Genomic DNA, 20,952 nt, shown 5'->3' on the forward strand with positions numbered 1-20,952 from the left:
TGAATCCTCATTGTGATACAATTTATGGATGGGCAATGCCAGAAGTGCTTTCAAGTAAACAGCTCTAGGGTAGACTATCAGAGCAGCAAAGGGCAACCCATGATGAACCTCCATTCCACTGAGTGCACTTGTCCTTGTGTTTCCTGCCAATGTCAAAATGCACTCAGATTTTACATGAAACCATTAAGGTTCATCTCCGAAGTATACCCTATAAAAACACGGACAGACTCTTCTTTTTTACCCTTTATTGTAAGGGGTAATAAGTGACTCCTGGTGTATCTGAAATAATAAGTATCATTATGGCCAAAAAGAACATCTCAGTGCGTTGTTTAACTCCCAGTATTTTTGTGTGCCGGCATTTATATTGTTGCCAAATTAGCCCAAGAATTTTGCAGTAAATCCGGAATGCATCTTTGCCCTTGACTTGCACTCAGGAGAGCACCCTGTATATAGCTCATTGTTTACGCTGTAAACAAAAGAGGCCACAACAGAAATGGCATTTAAGCGAAAGACAATGTTGACTGATTTAGGTGAATGAAACAGTTTTTTCCCCCCTCCGGTCTCTCTTCCGTGCTTGCCTTGCCTACTGATGTGGCACGCCATGCTCTGTAATTAGCATCCCCATTCACGGCTGGCCCTCTGAGCTACTCCTGCGCCTCACACAATGCTAAAGCTGAGCTCAGAGACTGCAGGTGTGCAATCTGCATTTGGCAGCACGTCAAATGCCCTCCGTGCATGGCAATCAAGAACAATGGCTGCCGTTCTGCGTGGACCACCATGGAGAGGCATTTTTTGGACTTGGAGATGTCCGTTCCGGGGAAAGAAAGAATAGAACCGATCGTTTTCAGCCTGCCAGCTTGCCCCCTCTTACCACCAGGCTACTTAAAAATCATACCTGGTATTCATTGTGCTGCATGAAGAGAAGACTACGTTTGAAGCAGAGCTGAATACAGGCCACTTACAGCGTAGGGTATCTGTGAACTGAAGGCCAGGCCCAAAATTGCACTCTAAAAAGCAGGCCAGCAAGGTGAAAGGGACAGTTGTGAGAGATAGTATCACACACAGAGGCCTTTAGCACTTTGTAATTAAATCACAATGAGGGGGGAGAGGACAGGCCAGAAAAGGACTTTGCACCAAGGTGAAGCGACACTGTGTGAAGATGGCATTGCGTGTGTGTGAATGACCTTCTGGGGTTTGACTGCTGACAGCATGCTGGGAGCTATACAGCCATTGTAAGGGGGCTTGACTAAAAGGCAGCAGGTGGGCCACACCTGTAAGGAAAATGTCACAGCAGAAAGACGATGACAGTGCACATTTTTAAAGAGCACAGTAAGGGCAGAGCTACTCATGTTTGGTGCAGATGTCTAGATCCAGGCCTCCACAATATGAGCTTGCAATTTTAATTCTATAGACTTATATATGTTGTTGTAATGTTATATCCACAAACTAACATGGGCTAAAATGTATCAGGTTTATATTTATACACTTTCTTTTATTCTCATAGCAACAGCATCTCCTCATTTCAACCATAGTTAGATATGTATTTCTCAAAATTCACCCATAATACCATTTGTATCATAAAAGCAACTTTTCTGTAATTGAAGCTCCCTAAAGAAACAATGGGAGAAGTCCACATCCCTTCATATAAATTATATCCACAGATTCATCAGAAACATACATTATAACAACATTATAAAATATGTAAACATGTTTCAGTTTTATCATACTATATTTGCCTTGTGGTTTATGAACCAAGTTTTTGGTTCTGTTAATGTCTGACTAAAAATGAGAAACAGCATGATTTGAAAGTTTCACATAAAATCAAATAACCAACAGACCAAAATAGAAAAAAAATCATTTTTAATGTATTTTAATGTACTTTTTTAAAATATAATAATATCTGAAGACTGCTTCTCTGCACTTGATCACAGCTGCAAATAGCAAGAGCACTGGCGAAACGGGTTATGTTGGTTTTATATTTATGACATTTAATACACTTTCCCACTTTCAAAGACAGTAGCATTGTAGGAGAGCATCTGAGGAAATCTCCTTTTACTTATTCATTCTCCTCTGAACGCAAATTCCGGCACTACATGATTTTATTGTGCTTTTATTTCCTGTTTTAAAGAACTTCCCAAAGCATTTCCCTGAATTGAATAGCCTGGTAAGTGGATATGGTCCAAAAGTAAGGGACCATCATGAAAACAAAAATTTACATATTTGATAAACAGAAGAATTGCAATGGCTCTGAATGTTGTAACTTATAACAATTAGATATAACCAGCGGTTTACAGACGTATTCAGATATTAAACGTCCAGCCAATAGAAACAAAAATGTGAATTGGCCCATTTTAAAAACTGAATGACCAAAGGTGCACAAACAGCTGCATCTTAAATCTTATAGCAAAATGCTTTTCAATATCATCACAGTCTTAAAAATATATTACATTATATTAACATTTTATGCCAAAAGAGCCAATTTTTTTTTATTGTTTTGGATACAGCAATTTATTTAATGACAGTGACAACATAAAAAAATCAATTGTGTCAATAACATCACATCATTATACGTTGGCATGAATTATTATGATAAAATCGACTAATTTTTATTGGATTATACAAGTTAATCAAAACACCCACAAAAACACATTCGGCTAGAAATAGTGATTGTCAGCAGACAGTACAAAGCATTGTGATTGGTTAGCAGTCTTGTTTACAAATTGCAATACTGCTAAGGCCAGCATGGTGATAATGATATCTTGTGCAGCCCTTTCTGAAACCTTTTTTGAACTCTGCTCCGGCCCTTCTGTATCCTGTGTTTTTCCCCATCATGCCACTACAGAGCTATAATAATCCCCTCTATTAATAATAAATCAGATCACGCTCAAATATGTCACAAGTCAATAAGCCACTCAGGGGGTGTTGCTTAGCGCTCCAGCTACATGCTAATGAATCACCTCTTTGATGTTCGTTTAGGGGTAGCGCGAGTGCGCTGTTTGGATTTCACCCCGATGTCCTAACGACTGGCCCATTAGGCAGCTATATCTCTGCAGGCTGTCCGTCTACCAGCCACACGTGCATGTGTGTGTTTGTGTTGGTGGGGGGGATAGTCTTAGCTAGTGATTAGGAATCCATAATTGCTGAAGGGGATGACCCAGTTTCCCTGTCTAATTATAGCCCCAGTTGTGGAGTCGCATTTTGTGCAAGCAGGGTACTGTTAAACATCTGCAATTATGAGACAGGGCTGCACTGCAGTGGCACACCTGCTGCCCAGGTTTTGGCCTCGGTAGGGGGCCGGGGGGGGGGGGGGGGGGGGTGTTGGGGGGATCAATGGCATGAGACTTTAGCGTTAGAGTTTGAAAAGAATTTTGCCAATTACATCATCATAATTACTAGCTATTTGTCCAAATGTTTGTGGACACCACTTCTAATAAATGCATGCAGCTACTTTGGATACTTTAGTACATTGCTTGTCTAGTTCCTGTAGGGAAGTATTGCCAATAAAATAAAACTCCCTGGAGCAGATAAAAATGAATCTATTGGCACCATGGCTAATGCCAGGTGTGGACTAGAGGGGTGTAAAGCCCCCCAGCATTGAGCTGTGGAGTAGTGGAAGTGTTCTCTGGTCACTTCTCACCTGTTACTCTCACTTTACATGAGATGCTGCGTAACAACACAATGCCAGCGACTGCTGTGTTAAATAACCTCAGTTCTCATGGTGTAATACATCATCCACACTGTGTTATTTATGAAGATGCCTCTACAGTCCTGTACTGTACTGGTGTTGTTGTTGCTTAGGTCACCTAGCCTGTTGCACTATTGTCAGTCCCTGTTCATACTCTTCATACTGGTACACAGTCTTACATATTCTTATTTCTTAATATCTCTCATGTAGCATCTAGTAAAGAAGTTCACAAACCCACTCTTATGCAATGGCAATAAAGATAGCCTGTTTTGTTCTGCTCTACAGCTGGGGAATGCTTCCATGGCAACGGCACCCCCTCGCTCCCAATGAGCCAGAGGTGCTGTGACATTAACAATGATTTTGCATGGCGTTTCGTCCCATAGAGGTGCATGTTCTCCCCTGATAGAACTTTGCCTAGAATTGAAAGACTTTTAAAGGGCAATCACTTTGACCTTTTGGTGCTAAACTTCAGTCTGACTTTCACACTTCTGCTCGATTACTGTTTCAGTGCTTTTTACACTGTGTGCTCTTTACAGGACCAGGTCTGTTTCACAGAAATGAGAACTTAAGACATTATTCTGACACAGATACAACTGAAGCTAAACACCTGAGATAACAGTGAGTAATTAAACTCATGCTAAACACATGATGTGGAACAAATACTCAGGTGCTGAAACTGTAAGCAGTACTGCACTAATCAATAGAACAATGATGCTCAAAGTGAAGCACTTCAGACACAACATTGCTATTGTCATGGCGTGCTAGGCCAGACACAGAGGGATGAACACTTGGAGAGATGGTGTCAAAGCAAGCTGTTTATTAGCAAGAACCAAGGATACAAAAAAGGGCAAAACGAGGCAAACGATGCAGCAACTAAGTGGTACAAACATAAACACAACACGAACGTGACAAACAAGAGGGCGAAACAAAGCGAACCTGGGAATGGGAGCTGAGCTGGCGCGAGTGGCTAGCACTGGGGGGAAAACCAAAAGGGGACCAGAAAGGAATCCTGAAGGCAGAGCCGGGGTTAAACAGGGGTTAATGTAAACTGCGCTCGAACGACACTAAAATGACAAAGAGGGGTGAGCTGGGGGACCAGCTACCGAGCAAAAACGCTGCCGTGAGCGAGGGTCGCCTAGCTGGAACGTGGGTAGCCAGAGAATCCGGACCGTGAGCAAGCGAGTCTCGCTGATTACGTGGATAGCAGGGTGACCTTCTCCTGAATGAAGACACCAAGCAGAAGCTGGCCTTAACACACCTCTAATAGTACAGGGAACCTCTCGGGTGACCTCGAGGTCCCAAACGATACAATTCTCGGCGTCGAACCATGGGGTTGAGGCTTCTTAAGTACCCCCAGTCCCAGGTGAACGAGGGCCTGACATGTCTTTTAAAAACATGTCTTCCTATGTCCTACAATGGTGGCTCAGCCTCTACAGTGAGCTTTTTCAGAATTTATACTAGGAACCCCCCTTTCTGATGATGTATCTTAAAGGAGGCAGTTAGTATATTGGCACTGAAAGTTAGGATTGAACTGGAATTCAAAATTGTGAAACGATGAGGCTGCAGAATAATATATAAGTGAGAGAGGTGAGTTTGGTATCCAGCCTGGTATCAAGTTTTGTTTATTATGTACTAAAAATAGTTCAACCCTTGTGCATATGCACAAATTACTGATGAAACCCAGTCATGAACAGTGAATATTGAACCTGCTACACCTAAACCTAATTCTAACCTTAATCTAAACTTAACCTAACCTACACCTACACCCAAACCTTAATTTAAGGTACTACACCTAAACCTAAGTCTAACCTTAACATAAACCTAAACCTAACCTACACATAAACCTTAATTTAAGGTAATACACCTAAACCTAACCTTAATCTAACCTTAACCTAAACTTAACCTAACCTACACCCAAACCTAAGCCTAAACATTAATTTAAGGTACTACACCTAAACCTAACCTAAACTTAACCTATGTCATTACCTACATTTAACCTAACCATAAACATAACCCTAGTGGAATGTAAAAGTCTTACTGTTTCTGCAGGAGCTTCCATCCATAAATCCCTTTTCTAGATGTTCCATAAAAGAGAAAAGCAGAATGCTGTGGCGCCGCTGTTTTGACAGGCTGGGTTGTGTGTATTTGGTAAAACAGCGCCACCAGTGGACGATAACTAACTGTGAATTGTAAAATATGTACAGAATAACTGATGCTTCTGCAAATTGTATATATTTCTTGAGCGCACCTTAGTTATATATGTTAGAATTTTGTGAAATCTATGTGTTGGTCAGTGGCAAAAGAATCATAAATTGCCTAGATTAATGATGAGCTTCCAAGTTTTAATTGACCATTTGCAGCATGCACATGACTACACTGAATGTGGACTCGAGGCTACGGAATAATGATTATGAGGTTATTAGCAAACTTGTTTGACTGTGGGTGGAGAAAGACATTAAGTAACTGTTAGAAATAATTGTTAAAACTTCTCAAAAATACTCAAAACTCTAACTCTCTCTCTTTCGTTCTCTCTCTCTCTCTCTGACACAGAGAGCAGAGCTTTAAGTAAAAGGTCATCTACAAATGGCTGTAACAGTCCTCACAGAATCTGCAGATTGCATGTAATAGAGTTGGGGAGCAGATGTGCCAAAGCTCAACTAAACCTTTTCCATTTTCCCTCAAACTAATGAATCGGCAGAAATGAAGCACGATTAGCAGCTAATTGAAATTCTGTGCGGAATAAAGTCTAGCTGATTTTAATGTTGTGCATGAAAAAGCACTCCAGATTCATGCACAGTGAAAAGCCTAGGCCCCTGAGTCAGACTGCCCCTGTGCATCACATTATGATGTGTGGAAAAACAGGGCAAAGGAATCCCATTTTTTTTACAAAGCAGTTCAGGTTGCCTGGCACAACCTTTTTTCTCTTTGAGTGCGGGTGATTTAGTTTTCAGCAGATCAATACTCAGTGATCTGTATGCATTGAATACTTGTATAAGACTGATATCATGCAGGGCCATCCACCCCTATGTATCACACCCGATACACATCATAGAGGAACTACGGCCATGCTATGTAATGTGCTATGTAACTGTTTTTGTGCACCTGTGGGTATTCTTGTGTGTGTATACTGTCTATTAAAATATGTTTTTTTAATATTTTTGAAGTTACAAAAACTAAATTTTCTACAACAGCTCCTTGATGATTCTTTGGGGTACTTTGCTTCATGTTCATCACAGTGGCCTCTTTGGTATGAAATGCAGGTTTTGCCTAAATAAGGATTAGACTGTTTTCTTTTGGCCTAAATCTGTTTAAATCTGTTGTAATTCTAGTACTGTATAAACGTGGTGGCCGTTTGGTGGCCAGGGTAAAGAAATGTATGATTATTTAAACAATTTTCACAATGTTTGTTTATATGGTCAGAAATGATAACATTTCCTTGGATGAATGGATAGCTCAACAGAAGCATATATTTAAACACTCAGTATAGATACAGAGTAGTGGAAACACAGGAGAGCATTGAAACCTGAAACCTGACGGTGTCCAGTTTCACCTTAAATGGAGCAGCAGTCGCATTCTGGAAACAGTTGGAGTCAGTTCCTCCCCTGTAATGATTCATGTGTCTTACATTTAACATAAGCAAAATGTTTGACAAAGTCCTGTACAGACTCCTGACAGAGCAGGTATCATTTACTAGCTTAATAATAGCTTATTTTGAGCCTCCCGTTTCTATGACATTTGATGGGCATTGTTTGTTTTACTGAGGTTTGGATGAGCGACACAGCGAGCACAGTGCATGGATCACATGGACGCTCTCAGCGACAGTGCCAAGCACATTGTGGCCCTTGCAGGCTCCATGTGTCTGCTACCATTGCCATATAGGACAATGGTGGATGTCCAAATGACAAACCATCTGGGGCCTCCCCATTAAAGAGCAGGGGAACGAGAGCAGAGATGGTGGAGATAATCCCAGCCTTTGAACAGTGTGGCTGAGGAAGGCACCCAGCCTGCATCCTGCCCAAAATTACCCCTCACCAGCTCTGCTTCGTGTAGCTCAAAGCAGAGGAAGGCTTTATCCTGCACACTTTAACACTGGCCTCTTCTTCTTCCTGCTCTTAAAGAAGCAACACAAGGTTTGACCTTAAATTTCGCATTCGGTGAATGTTAGACTCTCTGTAAATTGCTTGCTTTAGAATTAAATGTCAGGCCAAACATGAAGGGATGAGCATTCAGGTTCAGATCATTGCCTTGCAACAAGTTTGTATAGAAAAAGCAACAATTTAATAACATTCAAATTATCTGGTTTTATTTGTAGCCCTATTAAAAGCATTGGGACAGAAATAAAAACTTACAGCATTTCCACCTTCCCTAGGGTTTAGTAGAATATGCACCGTTGTTTTTGCTTGTAATGTAGCTACCAGGCAGTAGAAGCTTATAGCCACTATTTAGCTTTATCATGCAAACGGTATGACTAAATCATCACACACTTGCCTCAAGCTGTGTAAAGCAATCTAAACAAGACTTGCTTATGTGGTTTTAGAACAGCACACAAACTGTTAAAAAGAAGAATGGACTAATTGTATTATATACAAAATGCTAGACACTGTGGTAGCAGCCACCTTAAAGCTTGTATTAGAAGACCAAAGCCTGTTTTAGTAGCTGAATATATACCTTAAGTGTTTTCTTTCTACTTAGGTTAATCTTTATTTTGTGGGCATGTAATATACATGTGCATACTTTATACTTAATTAACTTAACTTACTTACTTAATAACCCAGATATTTTGCTGTACTTGTCCTCTTTCTATGTAAACTAGGAGGTGTAAATCAACTGCACCCTTACCATTTATTTACCATTTACTGGATGTCTTTTAGTCCATGCACATTACATTTTATATTACATTTAGGGCATTTAGCAGACACTCTTATGCAAAGCGACTTACTCACTTAGCTATTTACTCATGAAAAACCTCAGCTAGTTTAAATAGACTAAAATTCAAAGATACCTCTAAGCTTAGACACTATTAAACTGAAGGTAGGTCTTTAGTCTGCGTTTGAAGACAGCGAGCAGTGAGCTGTTCGGACACCCAGGGGTAGTTCGCTCCACCACTTCGGTGCAGGACAGAAAAAAGCCTAGATGCTTGTCTTCTTAAGGCATGGTGGGTCAAGCCGAGCCATACTTTAAGCTTGAAGGGCTCTTGGTGCAGATCGGCTTTTGACAATTGCCATAATTTAGCTTTAACAGAACTAATCAACCAAAACCTTCTTACTCTGCTCCAGGCAAAGAAACTTACCACGTTAAACCTAACTACTAAGCCAAAGCTAAATCAAACATCTATCCAAAAGCTAGCAAGCTTGCTAACCGGTTAGTTTCTCTGTCCATCTGTCATCTGTCCCTTCGTTTGTGTGCTGATTTCCCATTTATTAATTCACCCTTTCGTCACTCACCCATACCTATCTCCCCGGTCATTCATTTTTTCCTTTCTTGTGCTGCTGTGTTACTGTGTTGGTTCTGTGGTGTTACAAGAAGGGAGTTTTATAGGGATGTCAAGTTAGCCAGTGTCATGGTTTGTCCCGAGACAGAGACGGAGTACTCGCAGGATAATTGTTTTAATACGAGACAAGAAAACAGATACCGAACAAGCGGACACCAGACTCACATAAACAGGCCAAATCTACAAACCGTGAAGGAACACGAACATGAACACGAACACTAGCTCACGCACATGCACAACATGCACAAGACCAGACAAGGAATGACTGAAACAAAGTGGTACTTACAGACACTAACAAGAGACTCATGAGGAACATCTGGGACTAACAAGGGCTACAAAGGAGACACTGGTGGAAACACTAATGGACAGGCGTGGCTAGGCCAGACAAGACACAAACAGAGCACATGGCAAAAACCAAACAAAGGCAGACATGACAAAAGGGGCAGGCATGACAGCCAGATTGTGTTGGACGTTTAATATAACATTCAATTTTAGTATCCTAATATTTCACAAACAAGCTGTATTCCCTTCGACTATAAACTAATATGGTATTACATTAATGCATTTATTTCCAGTTTGTTACATTATTACAGCATTATAAAAATATGATATCTTAAACTATTACAACAGCACAATGATACATAATCATGTTAACTACATGTAATGTAAAGTACCTATTTTTTGACACCAAACATATCTTGACTGACCAGTTGCATTTTGGGTAAAGGAAACTTTGTGTTGATTTGACTCCTCCCAGAAGCTATTCCATTAAAAACTTTAAAGGATAATGCTAGGAAAGATTTCCTAAGATGACGCTTCCTCTTTTAAATGTCCAGTTTAAGTATGTATATTGGATACAGTCATTGGAATAAGGGCGCTGACCTTGAACATGTGCTTAGAATGGGCTTGTATTAAGTCTCAGGTTTATGAAGATCCAAGGCGTTGGAATATCTCACTTCTTTTAATTGGCCTAACTCGCAGAATGCTGTGCAGCTGTGTAAAGAGTTTCTTCTTTTAAAAAAAAACGTTTTATGCCCTTCAAACTTAGCCTCCCACTGCACATTGATTCTTTCAGCTGAACAGCTATGAATTAGACACCTGCTTTGCTCACATCACTCACGTTTTGCATTAGCTGTTTGACCTGCCCTGTGCTACACCTGCAGCATACACACCTGCTTTAATGCTCTTCTAATACACTTACACACACATGCACAACACCGCCACACCTGTCCTACTGCCCTGTCCCAGCTTTCGTATTACCCTACCCACCTACCAGCTGTGAGCTCTACAGTGGGCCTGCGGGCTTTAGTCATAGAGGATGTGCTGCTTATGGTCTAATTTGGAAGTTTTAGATGGGGAACAGGAGGATGTCCCAGCTGCCCATGACAGTGATTGCTAATTTACATTCTTGCACACACACATTTCTTAGTAAATTAACTGTCTGTCTGCTATATTGTATCTATGGAAGAAAGTGAATGTTCTTAGAGATGTAACTGAATCCAAAAGTACAAATAATGGCCTGTTGTCATATGTTCAGATTTTCTTTCCAATATTACATTTTTATTTCAAACATTAAGAAATTATTTTAATGTTGGTATATTGACATAAGTGCTGTTGTGTGGGGCAGAAGTTCCAAAATCTAGTTTTGCTTGCACATCAGAGACATTTGCTCCAACAATAGCAGGATAAACTATTTTATCCAGGTGTCTCAATACTTTTCTCCTTATACGGTATTCTGAGCTCTAAACAGATACAGAAACCACATACACTGATGGTGTTGCATCCCTACTTGTTCTGTATCTGCCTTGTGGCCATTCACTACTGCAGCATGATATCAGGCTCTGTGTAAGCCCAGCACTTTCTTTCTCCCAGCACAATCTGTTCACTCTCCTCCTCCATCATTCCCTCTCTCCTTGATCTCTTCATCCTGTGTTCTTTCTCTATAGTCTTCACCCACTCGCCTGTTCTGCCTTCCATTTGCTCCTGCTCAGAACTTGCTGTACTGATCTAGCCACTCTCAACACTTCTCAAATCTTCTATTGCATCCTGTGCACTCAGGCCCCATCCATCGGGCCTGTAAATGTGTGCACTGGGCCTAAATGGATGTCCAAGGCCTTCAAACTCACAAGTGCACTGTGCTCTTACAAACTCCATTACTCCATTGCATACTAAAATACCATTCAACTGGACTTATTTTTCAGGCCATAGGACCCAACTGCTTTTATACCAGCTGATGTAAACAAAACAGGGACCATTAAAGTTTCATGGGGCAGAATGGAGAGAGAGTGAATGAACAGAGTTGCCGCTCTGACTTTGGCAACTGATAAAACAAGATGAATTCAGCTCACTCACTGCAACACAGAAAAGTCCCTAATGTTGAATTTACCCTTAAAAGTGAAGTAATGTTTTGCTATACCAATGAATTATTAATATTAAAAATGGATTAAATTTACATGAAATTAGCAGTGTGTATTGACAGAGGCTGTGTGCTTGACAGGACAGAATCAGATCCAGTGGTGAAGGTGTTGCACCACACAAAGTTTTGTATCTGTATCATACGATTTTCAGCCCAAATATGGACGTAATGTAGCTGATCGTGGGGTGATTTTTTTTTCAACCTCACATATTTGTAAAATGTGTGATATTTTTGTGCTTCATAATGGAAGAAGAGTAAAGACCTGTATCACCACTAACCATACACCTCTCTCTCTCAATTACATTGCTCAATCTAGTACAGTGGGCATCAGACACAGCAGCGCACACTGAGCTACACAGTGCAGTTCGGCATTGGGAATTCACAGACTCTCGCAGCTGGTGCTAAATGTGGTTGATTCCAAAAGACAGAGTCTTGGAAATCTTAAGAGAGTGCTGGGAACATTACAGAAGCCCTGCACGATGATGCATTATCAAGTTTTCCTGAAAACATTAATGTGGCATCTAGCCCTGCCCTGGATTGCTATCTGCAATCAGCCAATTGAGCTGAAAGACAATCAGCGATCGGTATGTAACTATGTGCATAACATATAGAAAAGATAATGAAATCTGCATTGACTTCTTACCAGGTCATTCACCGTTAAGTCTATCCACGCTGACATTTTTTGCATGACCGTGTGATTTATGAGGTGCATGCAAATAAAGTGAAAGTGCAGTAGTGCTAGATTTATTAGAAACAGTAAAACCACCAATAGTCCTCATTTATGAATGTGCAGACATGTTGCAGTAGTGCTATTTCCTCCTAATGTCATGTTAAGTCAGGTGGTGCACTTTATGGCTGTGTTCCAATTTGAATTCAATTCTAGTAAAATGTCCTCTTTCCTAGTTATGAACACAGTAAGCTACTAAGAAGACTAACTAAGAAGACACATTTCTGTGGGGCCTAGAAGAGAGCCTTGAGGAACCTCACAGGGATAAACCGTTCAGAAAACAAACCCAGACTTAGACCATTCATTTGTGTCTAGATGTACTTAAATAAATAGTGTTGTTATTAATCCAACACTTTAGGTATTACTCCAACAGTGGGGGATTTTGCTGGTCATAGATTCTGGGCTTCTCGATAAACTCAGATATGTTTTAAAAACATTCACACAATGTATAGTGTTGATTGTGGCATAATTTGTGCTGGTTTATTCAGCAGGGTTTTGTTGTGTTCTATTGTTTGCTTGATGTCATGTGATTCCTTGGATGTAATCCACATCTGCAGATGAGTGTACACTGGGTGTTGAACTTTGGATCAAAAGGGCACTGATGGGTGATGATGGAGCGCAGAGATTATGACCAGGGCCTGGTTGTAATTACACTGGTAATGCCCCTCTCCAGATGGACATTTCTATCAGAGGGTGTATAAAAGGCTGTCAGCATGCTTCTGGAAGTGGACGGCCATTCAGTAGAGGAGGAAAGCAGCTTATGCTGAATGGGGAGGGGGATGCACAGCGGACGCCTGCTGCACCCTCAGCCTTTGAATTACCGTTAATGCGGAGAGATTCAGACTTTAATATCATTTCAATGAAGCGGGTAATATGCCAAGCATGCTCCTCAGTCGGAGGCTTTTGGGACCCCTACTGTTCAGAATGGAGCCATTCACACAATGCAGAGGCAGGGACGTTCAGAGACAGATAGAGGTGGGGAGCGCAGGGGGTTATGGATGAAATTATAAGCCATAATAGAAAAGGCTGCACCGTCCAACATTGAGGCATATGGGCTCAGATTATTGATTCACCCCTGCCTCATCACAGATCAACCTATTGATGCTTGCTTCAGAGATCCAGACACTCCAGAGGGAGATCTGCTTTTCAGTAGGCTGATATTTTAAGAAAGGCCACATCTAGAGGTTACAGGTCTACACTTCTTTCTTGGCCTTGTCAGTAACACCTATGGGCTGTTGCTTTGTTTTTATTTCTATTTTCATTTCAACATAATGAAGCAGAACATTTTACCAGGTACTAAATTTGTCCATTCACTGCTGGTTCTTTAAAATCTGTGTGTTCACAAGTTGCATTAGCTTAGAAATGTGTTCACAACACACACTCTTAAAAAGGTAATGTACACTATATGTACACTATATGTTTGCGGACACCCCTTCTGACGAATACCTTCAGCATGAATTGCTGACACAGATGGGCAAATGCACACACAGCTTGTCTAGTCCTTGGGGATAAGCACTGCAAATGGAACAGGACTCTCTGGAGCAGATGAACACGAACCTTGTGGCCTCATGCCTAATACATTGAGCTGTGGAGCTCTGGAACAGTACATTTTGGGATGAGTTGGGGATGAGGTGGGGTGGTGATCATCCAACATCCTGACCTCACTAACACTCTTGTCGCTGAATGCAATCACATCCTCACAGCAATGCTACACAATGTTATTGACAGCCTTTTTTAAACCCTTGATTTCAGAAGAAACAATGAATGAGTCGGTGTCCCAATACTTTTGTCCATTTAGTTTAATGTATATATTTAAGGGTAATTAGAGATTAATTGATTGTTTACATTCTTTATTAATGTCTTTTGAGGGAATTTGGCAAAAATATGAAGGAGTGAACTGTAATGGTGTGTTAGGCCAGACCAAGAGGGATGATGGGAACATTGGAACCAAGAGGGATGATGGGAACACTCGCAGAGATGGATACAAAGCATAAGGGTTTATTTAACAAAATTAGGCATAAACACAAGGGGTGCAAAACTGTGAACACAACCAGAATGTGACAACAAAAATGGTGAACATATCAAACCTGGGACTGGGAGGAGCCGGGAGCTGAGCAGACGTCACTGGGCTACACTGAACCTAAACCAACAGACAGAGCCTGGGCATGGAGACACTAAAGAAAGGGGAGAGCCGTGCTCTAATAACTAGAGAGGGGTAGCTGGGAGCAGGGAGTCCTAGAGGTTCCAGGCGGTTCAAATCTTGACCGCGAACAACAATGTAGAGTTTTCTTAAGTACCCCCAGTCCCAGATGAAACTCATGAACCATGAATCAACACAAAAGAATGTGAACCGAACACACATGAACACAAATGAACATGAATCGAACATGAAACAAAGAGGAAGTCCTTATTTGGGCCTGTAGGTGGTGGCTCGGGATCGCCCCAGGAGAGGGCGCGATACAGAGTGCCTGACATGAACTTTACACACAGGCTATTACATTATGTTTTATGATTTTTCATTTTTCTGTTATTAGAGAAAATCAAATTGCATTATTATGAATAAGCAAATTTGTTTGCTATACATGGTTTTGAAATGAAAAGTATTGGTTTAAAAGTTTACAATCTTCATATTTGACAGGATTTTCCTGCTTGTTAAGCAATAAAATAATTAATAACCAATTACGTCACACTTTGATTATCACCACTGAGTTCAACAAGCCAAAATATGATGTTTGTGGTATTAAACGATGAGCTACCGATTCGAATCATTTTAGGAGAGTGTGTAAAAATAAAGCTGCAGCATGAATGCGCAATGCATCCAACACTGGGATTTCCCAGTATCCCAGAACCATACCACACCATGTACGCTACAGTGTTTTGTGGGGCATCTGCTTCTGGCGTGCTGAAAAGAACCTGAATGAAAGTGGGGCACTGCAGGTGAAGTCATCACTCTATTCTATGGATCTTGACAAATCATCCTGCTTGATAAATAGCCACTTTGATTGCTTTGGCAGAGCTCATGACTCTGTGACGGTATTGTGCAGATCTCACCTCCACTTTCAGTGTCTGAGAACAGCCCACTCTGATGACGAGCATGACCAACGTGATGGAGTAACAAGTGACTGTGACCGAGTGTGTTTGTGTGTGAGAATGAGTGCTACAAATTGGCTCTGTGTCATGGTGGTGGCTTCCACGCTTGGACTAAGCTCCATACTGTGACGCCAAAGAGCCACACACTCTTTATCTATTCTTTTACTTGTGAACACTGGTATTGATTGAAAATTTAGAACATACACTTCTCGCAGAATTTGAGCTGTTTTTTTTTTCAATGAGCTACGAGTTTTTCTTTGAAACAAGCAAGTGACATTCACTGTCAGCTTTCATAGCATAATGCATCATTTGAGCTCTAGGTTTGGATTTGGTAGTTTTATGGATTAATTATGCAGCAGTGATGGAAACCTGTGTCCAGAACACAACTCTGCATATATTTTCTAACGCACAATTAATGTATATTTACTGTATATGAAATTAAGATAACAACAATGGCATGCACAGTGATGCACCATCAGTGAACTGGCAACAGTGGCATTGTCATCTAAAGCTCATTGATGCGATCAATGAAGGCCCCACCTCACAACTTGGAGGATTTTAAGGATCTGCTGCTAACGTCTCGGTGCCAGATACCACAAAAAAAGGTCTTTAGGAGTCCAGGCCTCGATTGGTCAGATCTGTTGAGGCAGCACAAGGGGGAGCTAATCAATATTAGGCAGGTGGTGTTGATGTAAAAACAGATTAGTGTGTATATATGTTTTACTTCACCAATATGTCAAATTTAGCAAATAATCTGAAACATCTCGCTAAGAATTCCCTGGGCACTCCTTCTACAGAGGCTAAAAGCGTAAGTGTAGTTGTGCATGACAGGTTACCATTCTCAACCTAAGTTGCTCAGTCATGCAGGTTTCTTCTCTACAGCATCTGGAGAATTCAACCCTTTCTCAAGGCCTGACTACTGCAAGTCTTTTCTGGCAGGTTTTATGTTCAGTGTTCCTTATTCACCTATTCTATTGGCAATACTTCTCTATTTAAAGTAGCTGAAAGCAGTCATCAGAAGGGGTGTCCACAAACATTTGGACATTTATTTGTTGTATGAATGCACAAAGCTGTTGAGAATTGTTTCTTAGTATTCGTCCTAACTCTTGTTTTTGGCAGTATCTAGGCTTGAGGTGGACTCTAGCCTATTTATACTAGCAAGGGATATCTTCTGAGCGGACAATGAATTACTTTTGTAAGTCGCTCTGGTTAAGAGCATCTGCCAAATGCCAATTCAACAATATATGCAATTCAACAGGGGTGTCCGAACTGTAAAAACTGATTTTCGGCAGTTTGGATGTATGAAATCACTGTAGTTTGCCAGTAGTGTGCTTTTGATTGCGCTCAAAGGACCTATATGGCTTCCTGCTGATGTAATGCAGTGACCTACAGGCTTAACTGTAACTGACCTTTTCTTCTTTCTCTTTCATAGGCTGGGTTTCCCCATGATGCTGATGACATGCACAATAGCTATGTGCTACCTGCTGGCAACCCACATCGGACTGGGCTGGAACACCTAAATCTACTGCCGGTCCCACCATCAAAGAGACTGTGTTCATGTTTGTGTGTATGTGTGTGTGCGCGACAGTGAGAGAGAGGCCGAGATCATCTGTATGTGTGAGTGAGCTATATGTGACAGTGTAACTGACGTTGGAGGATGGCAGACTCCAACAGCCTAATGGACGGCGGCGATCAGAGAGTGAAGGCTTACAGCCCATGCATCACTGCTGCAGAGGTGTGATAAAACATTCAAACAAGGGAACGCCTGCACCTACTTATGGGCTAGGAGTAGCGGTGTATTCCACTGGCTTATGGTGCTATTGCCATCTTTAGTGAGGAGTTTTCATAAGTTTGTTTACATTTGCCAAAAAAAAGACACAAAAAACAAACCCAGATGATTTCTTATTCTTTATTGTCAAAACACTGTAGTTCTGTTTATATAAGATATTAGATTTTATTTTGTGGCCATAAAACTATTTATTTATGTGTTTCAGTTAGATTTACTTTTCAGGCGCTGTAACATCTGATGAAAGGGATATTCATGTGTGCCTGTCTAACTAATTGCTAACACAGTCAATTCCCCACTCCTAACAGATTTGCGCTGATTTATGTTCCCCATTTAATTCTAATTCAAGTAAATTCAAATTTCATCACATTCAAAATGGACCTTATTAATGCACAGCATGTAACTAATGTGTGTGTTTGCACAGTCCAGAACAGCGGTCATCAGCATCTACAGTCCTGCAGAGTTTAGTCCTGACACGCTTCTAAGATGCTGTCCAAATACACTGACTCCTGAAGTCATCAGCTAACTGACCAATCAGTGCTCCGACCACAAATGAGCAACCAGGGCTGCTGGGAGTGGAGGTGCTGAGGGGGCTGCAACATCTGCTAAAAACTGCATTTAAACAATAGTCCTTTTATTTGATTATTTTATTTATATAAATGATGGCATTAAAGCCAAATGGCTCCTGCTTTGGAGACACGCTGCTAAAACACAAGCACATGAGTAGATTCCAGCCACAAAGCGCTGTAATATTGTTAACTTAATAACAATATTTGATTACATTCTAATTTTTCCAAGCATTATATCTCAGTCTCGGTCTGCATATTGAATCTTCAGAGTGTAGCTTGACTGTGGGCGTGAGACAATCAATTACAACGCCACATGTTGTATAAACCTCATCCAGAAGTAGAGCAAACTGACAGGCTTTGCATCAACGACGTGTCGGTTATATGTGTATACCGTTGTCTCTCGTCACATTATAGCACAGTATGAAATTTATTTGATGTAAATTACACAGAGAATTCAGTTTTTGATTGGCGTATATTTAGCTTAACATTTCAGCACCCTGGACTTAAAGCACTTTCCCATGTCCCTGCACTCTTAAAAACTGAGGGGTACTACAAATGCCACAGAAGAACCACCTTTAAAATGCTCTTTACACTCTTTGCTTCTTTTACAAACATGGCTCTTTCTAGAAGCAAAAGAGTGTTTTTAAAATCCAGTGCACTTTTAGGGTTGAGGTTATGTGATCTTTCACATGTGTAAAGTAAACTAATTATATTTAATTCTAAATATAGTAAATTTTAAAAGTGAAACAATTAGCAGGGCTCTTTGATTGTAGATATTTCGTTACAATCTGTTTTCACTACAACAACTTTTTACAACCAGCATTGTGTAAAGCTTGTCCAACCTCACAACAGTCACTACACAACAACACATTTGTGGGTGGAGCATGGTCAATTGAAGCAGGATTGGCACGTTGTGGTTGAAACAGCACTCTGCAGGAGAATGCTGGTGATCACGGGCCTGCAGTGGTCATCGTCTCTAGATTTCTTTGACCTCTCTCGTCTGTCACTAACCCAATAATAGTGAATTACTCATTGGCTGGAAGCACCATTTGCCTGTGTTGTAATGAGTGCAAGCATGTGGTTGAAATCTTTCAAACAAATAATTTTAAATTGCTCCTTTAAATCAGACAGAAATGCAAATAAGCTTGACTGTCTGATTAATCAGTGCCCATGTGTGAGTGCTCTTTTAGCTAATTCCAATAATAGCCCACTACTCTAATCACAATTAACATAGGAGAATAAAATGATCTTCTGATGCTAGACTGGTAGTGCAGAGTTTGTTTACTCTGGCATTATCAGAACAACTTAGAATTAATCACTGTTCATAATCCATCACTTTAATTTATTATTATTATTATTATTATTTGGTGTTCCAATTTTCATTCGGCAATAACCATGATGGTCTATGCCCCTATATGTCCTGTTGCCCAGCGAATAAGCCCTGTTGTAAAGATGTTCTACTATTGTACTCTGTAATCATGTCCTGGAACTGACAATCACTAAAAGTAAAGGCCAATTATATGGAACTGTCAAGAGTTTATCTCATAATGTCCCTTAGTGTGATGTCATTCAATGAACATGCTCACGTTTCATTTACTAGATTCCAATTTTACATATAAATGTTTATACATATCGAACAACCTGGTGCAGCTCTGAATGGTATATTTTTATGGCTAAAGACTTGATTTGTTTATGTGAAAGGAAAACCATGAATCGACCTCAAAGTTAAACAATTTGCAAAGATCTGAATCTCAGAACTGAATATACCAAACTGCTGTGTTCTCTGTAATCAGGACATTGCAAGATGTTATATAGAATATACTGCCCCATAGCTAAATTAACTAATTATAACGGGTGTCTGGATACTTTTGGATGCATGTATTTAGTTACAGACAATTTGTATAAAAACATTATAGGGTCTATAGGGTGGTCTGCTCTGGAGCAGCTACATATAAGTGGGGTATAAATCATCCAGCTTTAGGTTGTAAAGGGATGTAGCTCCATCCAATACCTGGGTTGGGTTAAGCTGGAGTGGGTTTATTTTTTCTTTGACAAAGTGAAACTCCAAAGTGAAAGCCTGTTCCCTAGCACCAATGAGAACGCTTCAAATGAAGCAGTTTCTGCCTGTTCATTCAAATGTACAGTTTTGTACAAAACGAGATCTAATAGCCTGCCCAGAACAGGACTGTAATTGAAATTTACTTCCAATTAGTCACTGCAATCTTATTCACTAATTTAGCAGATTCAGGTATATTTACCTCTGTTTGATGAGACAGACCTATGAGAAACTGGAGAATGGCTGCTTGCAGTTCTGAAAGCAGAGGCAGGGGAAAGTAAAAGGAACTTGATTGCCTCCAGCAGCCATAAAATGTCACTGCTTATGCTGGCGATGGAGCAGAATTGTGCGTAAATGACTAAATATTCTCAACAGAAATGAACTATAGTTCACAGTGTTGTTAAATGCGTTCCACTGTTTCTCGGATCACAGTGGAATGAGTCTACTTTGGGAGCTAAATTATGCTTCATATAATCTTACAACATAAAATTTAAGTAGGGCTCAATCAGTTGGTGCTGCCATTAAATGTATATGATACAGAGAGGTCTAACTCTCACCCCATATAAAAATGTTCTCAGTACAATTGATTCGTAATAATGCTTCAGACTACATTCAGATGAAAGTTTTTGGCTCCAATCTGCTCAAAACCAGATAAACAAACCATAGAAGTTTGGGATTCTGTTCTATGGAGCAATGAAACAAAACGGGAACTTTTTGGGCCGGTATGTCTGGAAGAGGAAGAATGAAGCATATGCTGAAAAGGACACCCTGCCTACAGTGAAGCATGGTGGTGGCTTGGTGATGCTCTGGGGCTACTTTGCTTCATCTATCACTGGAAACCTGCAGCGTGTGCAGGGCAAGATGAGTTCAATCAAGTATCAGAGGTCCTAAGAGAAAATGTCATGCCTGCTTGGGAGTCATTTGGAGCTTCCAACAGGATAATGATCCAAAGCTTGCCTCAAAGTCCAGCAAGGCTTGGTTTCAACAGAGATCCTGGAAGATTCTGAAGTGGCAGTTGCTCGACTTGAACCCTATAGAAAAGCCTTGTGGGATTCAAAGAAGGCAATTACAGCAGAAAACCCATGAACTGGAGGCCACTGCCCTTGAAGAACACCACCTGAAGGTGGTAGCA

The 20,952-nt window shown here is 40.6% G+C and overlaps 1 protein-coding gene across 1 annotated transcript in view; it reads left to right on the forward strand.

The window, feature by feature from the left end:
- Nucleotides 1-18,462, forward strand: part of oca2 (oculocutaneous albinism II) — a 118,683-nt gene extending 100,221 nt beyond the window's left edge. Inside the window, exon 23 of the mRNA XM_072683058.1 lies at nt 16,842-18,462. Within this exon, the coding sequence (XP_072539159.1) occupies nt 16,842-16,929 (88 nt within the window). The 3' untranslated portion in view covers nt 16,930-18,462. The remainder of the gene's footprint in view (nt 1-16,841) is intronic.
- Nucleotides 18,463-20,952: the final 2,490 nt, after the last annotated feature.

Source organism: Salminus brasiliensis, chromosome 7 (genome assembly GCF_030463535.1).
Source record: "Salminus brasiliensis chromosome 7, fSalBra1.hap2, whole genome shotgun sequence".
Classification (NCBI taxonomy): Eukaryota; Metazoa; Chordata; class Actinopteri; order Characiformes; family Bryconidae; genus Salminus; species Salminus brasiliensis.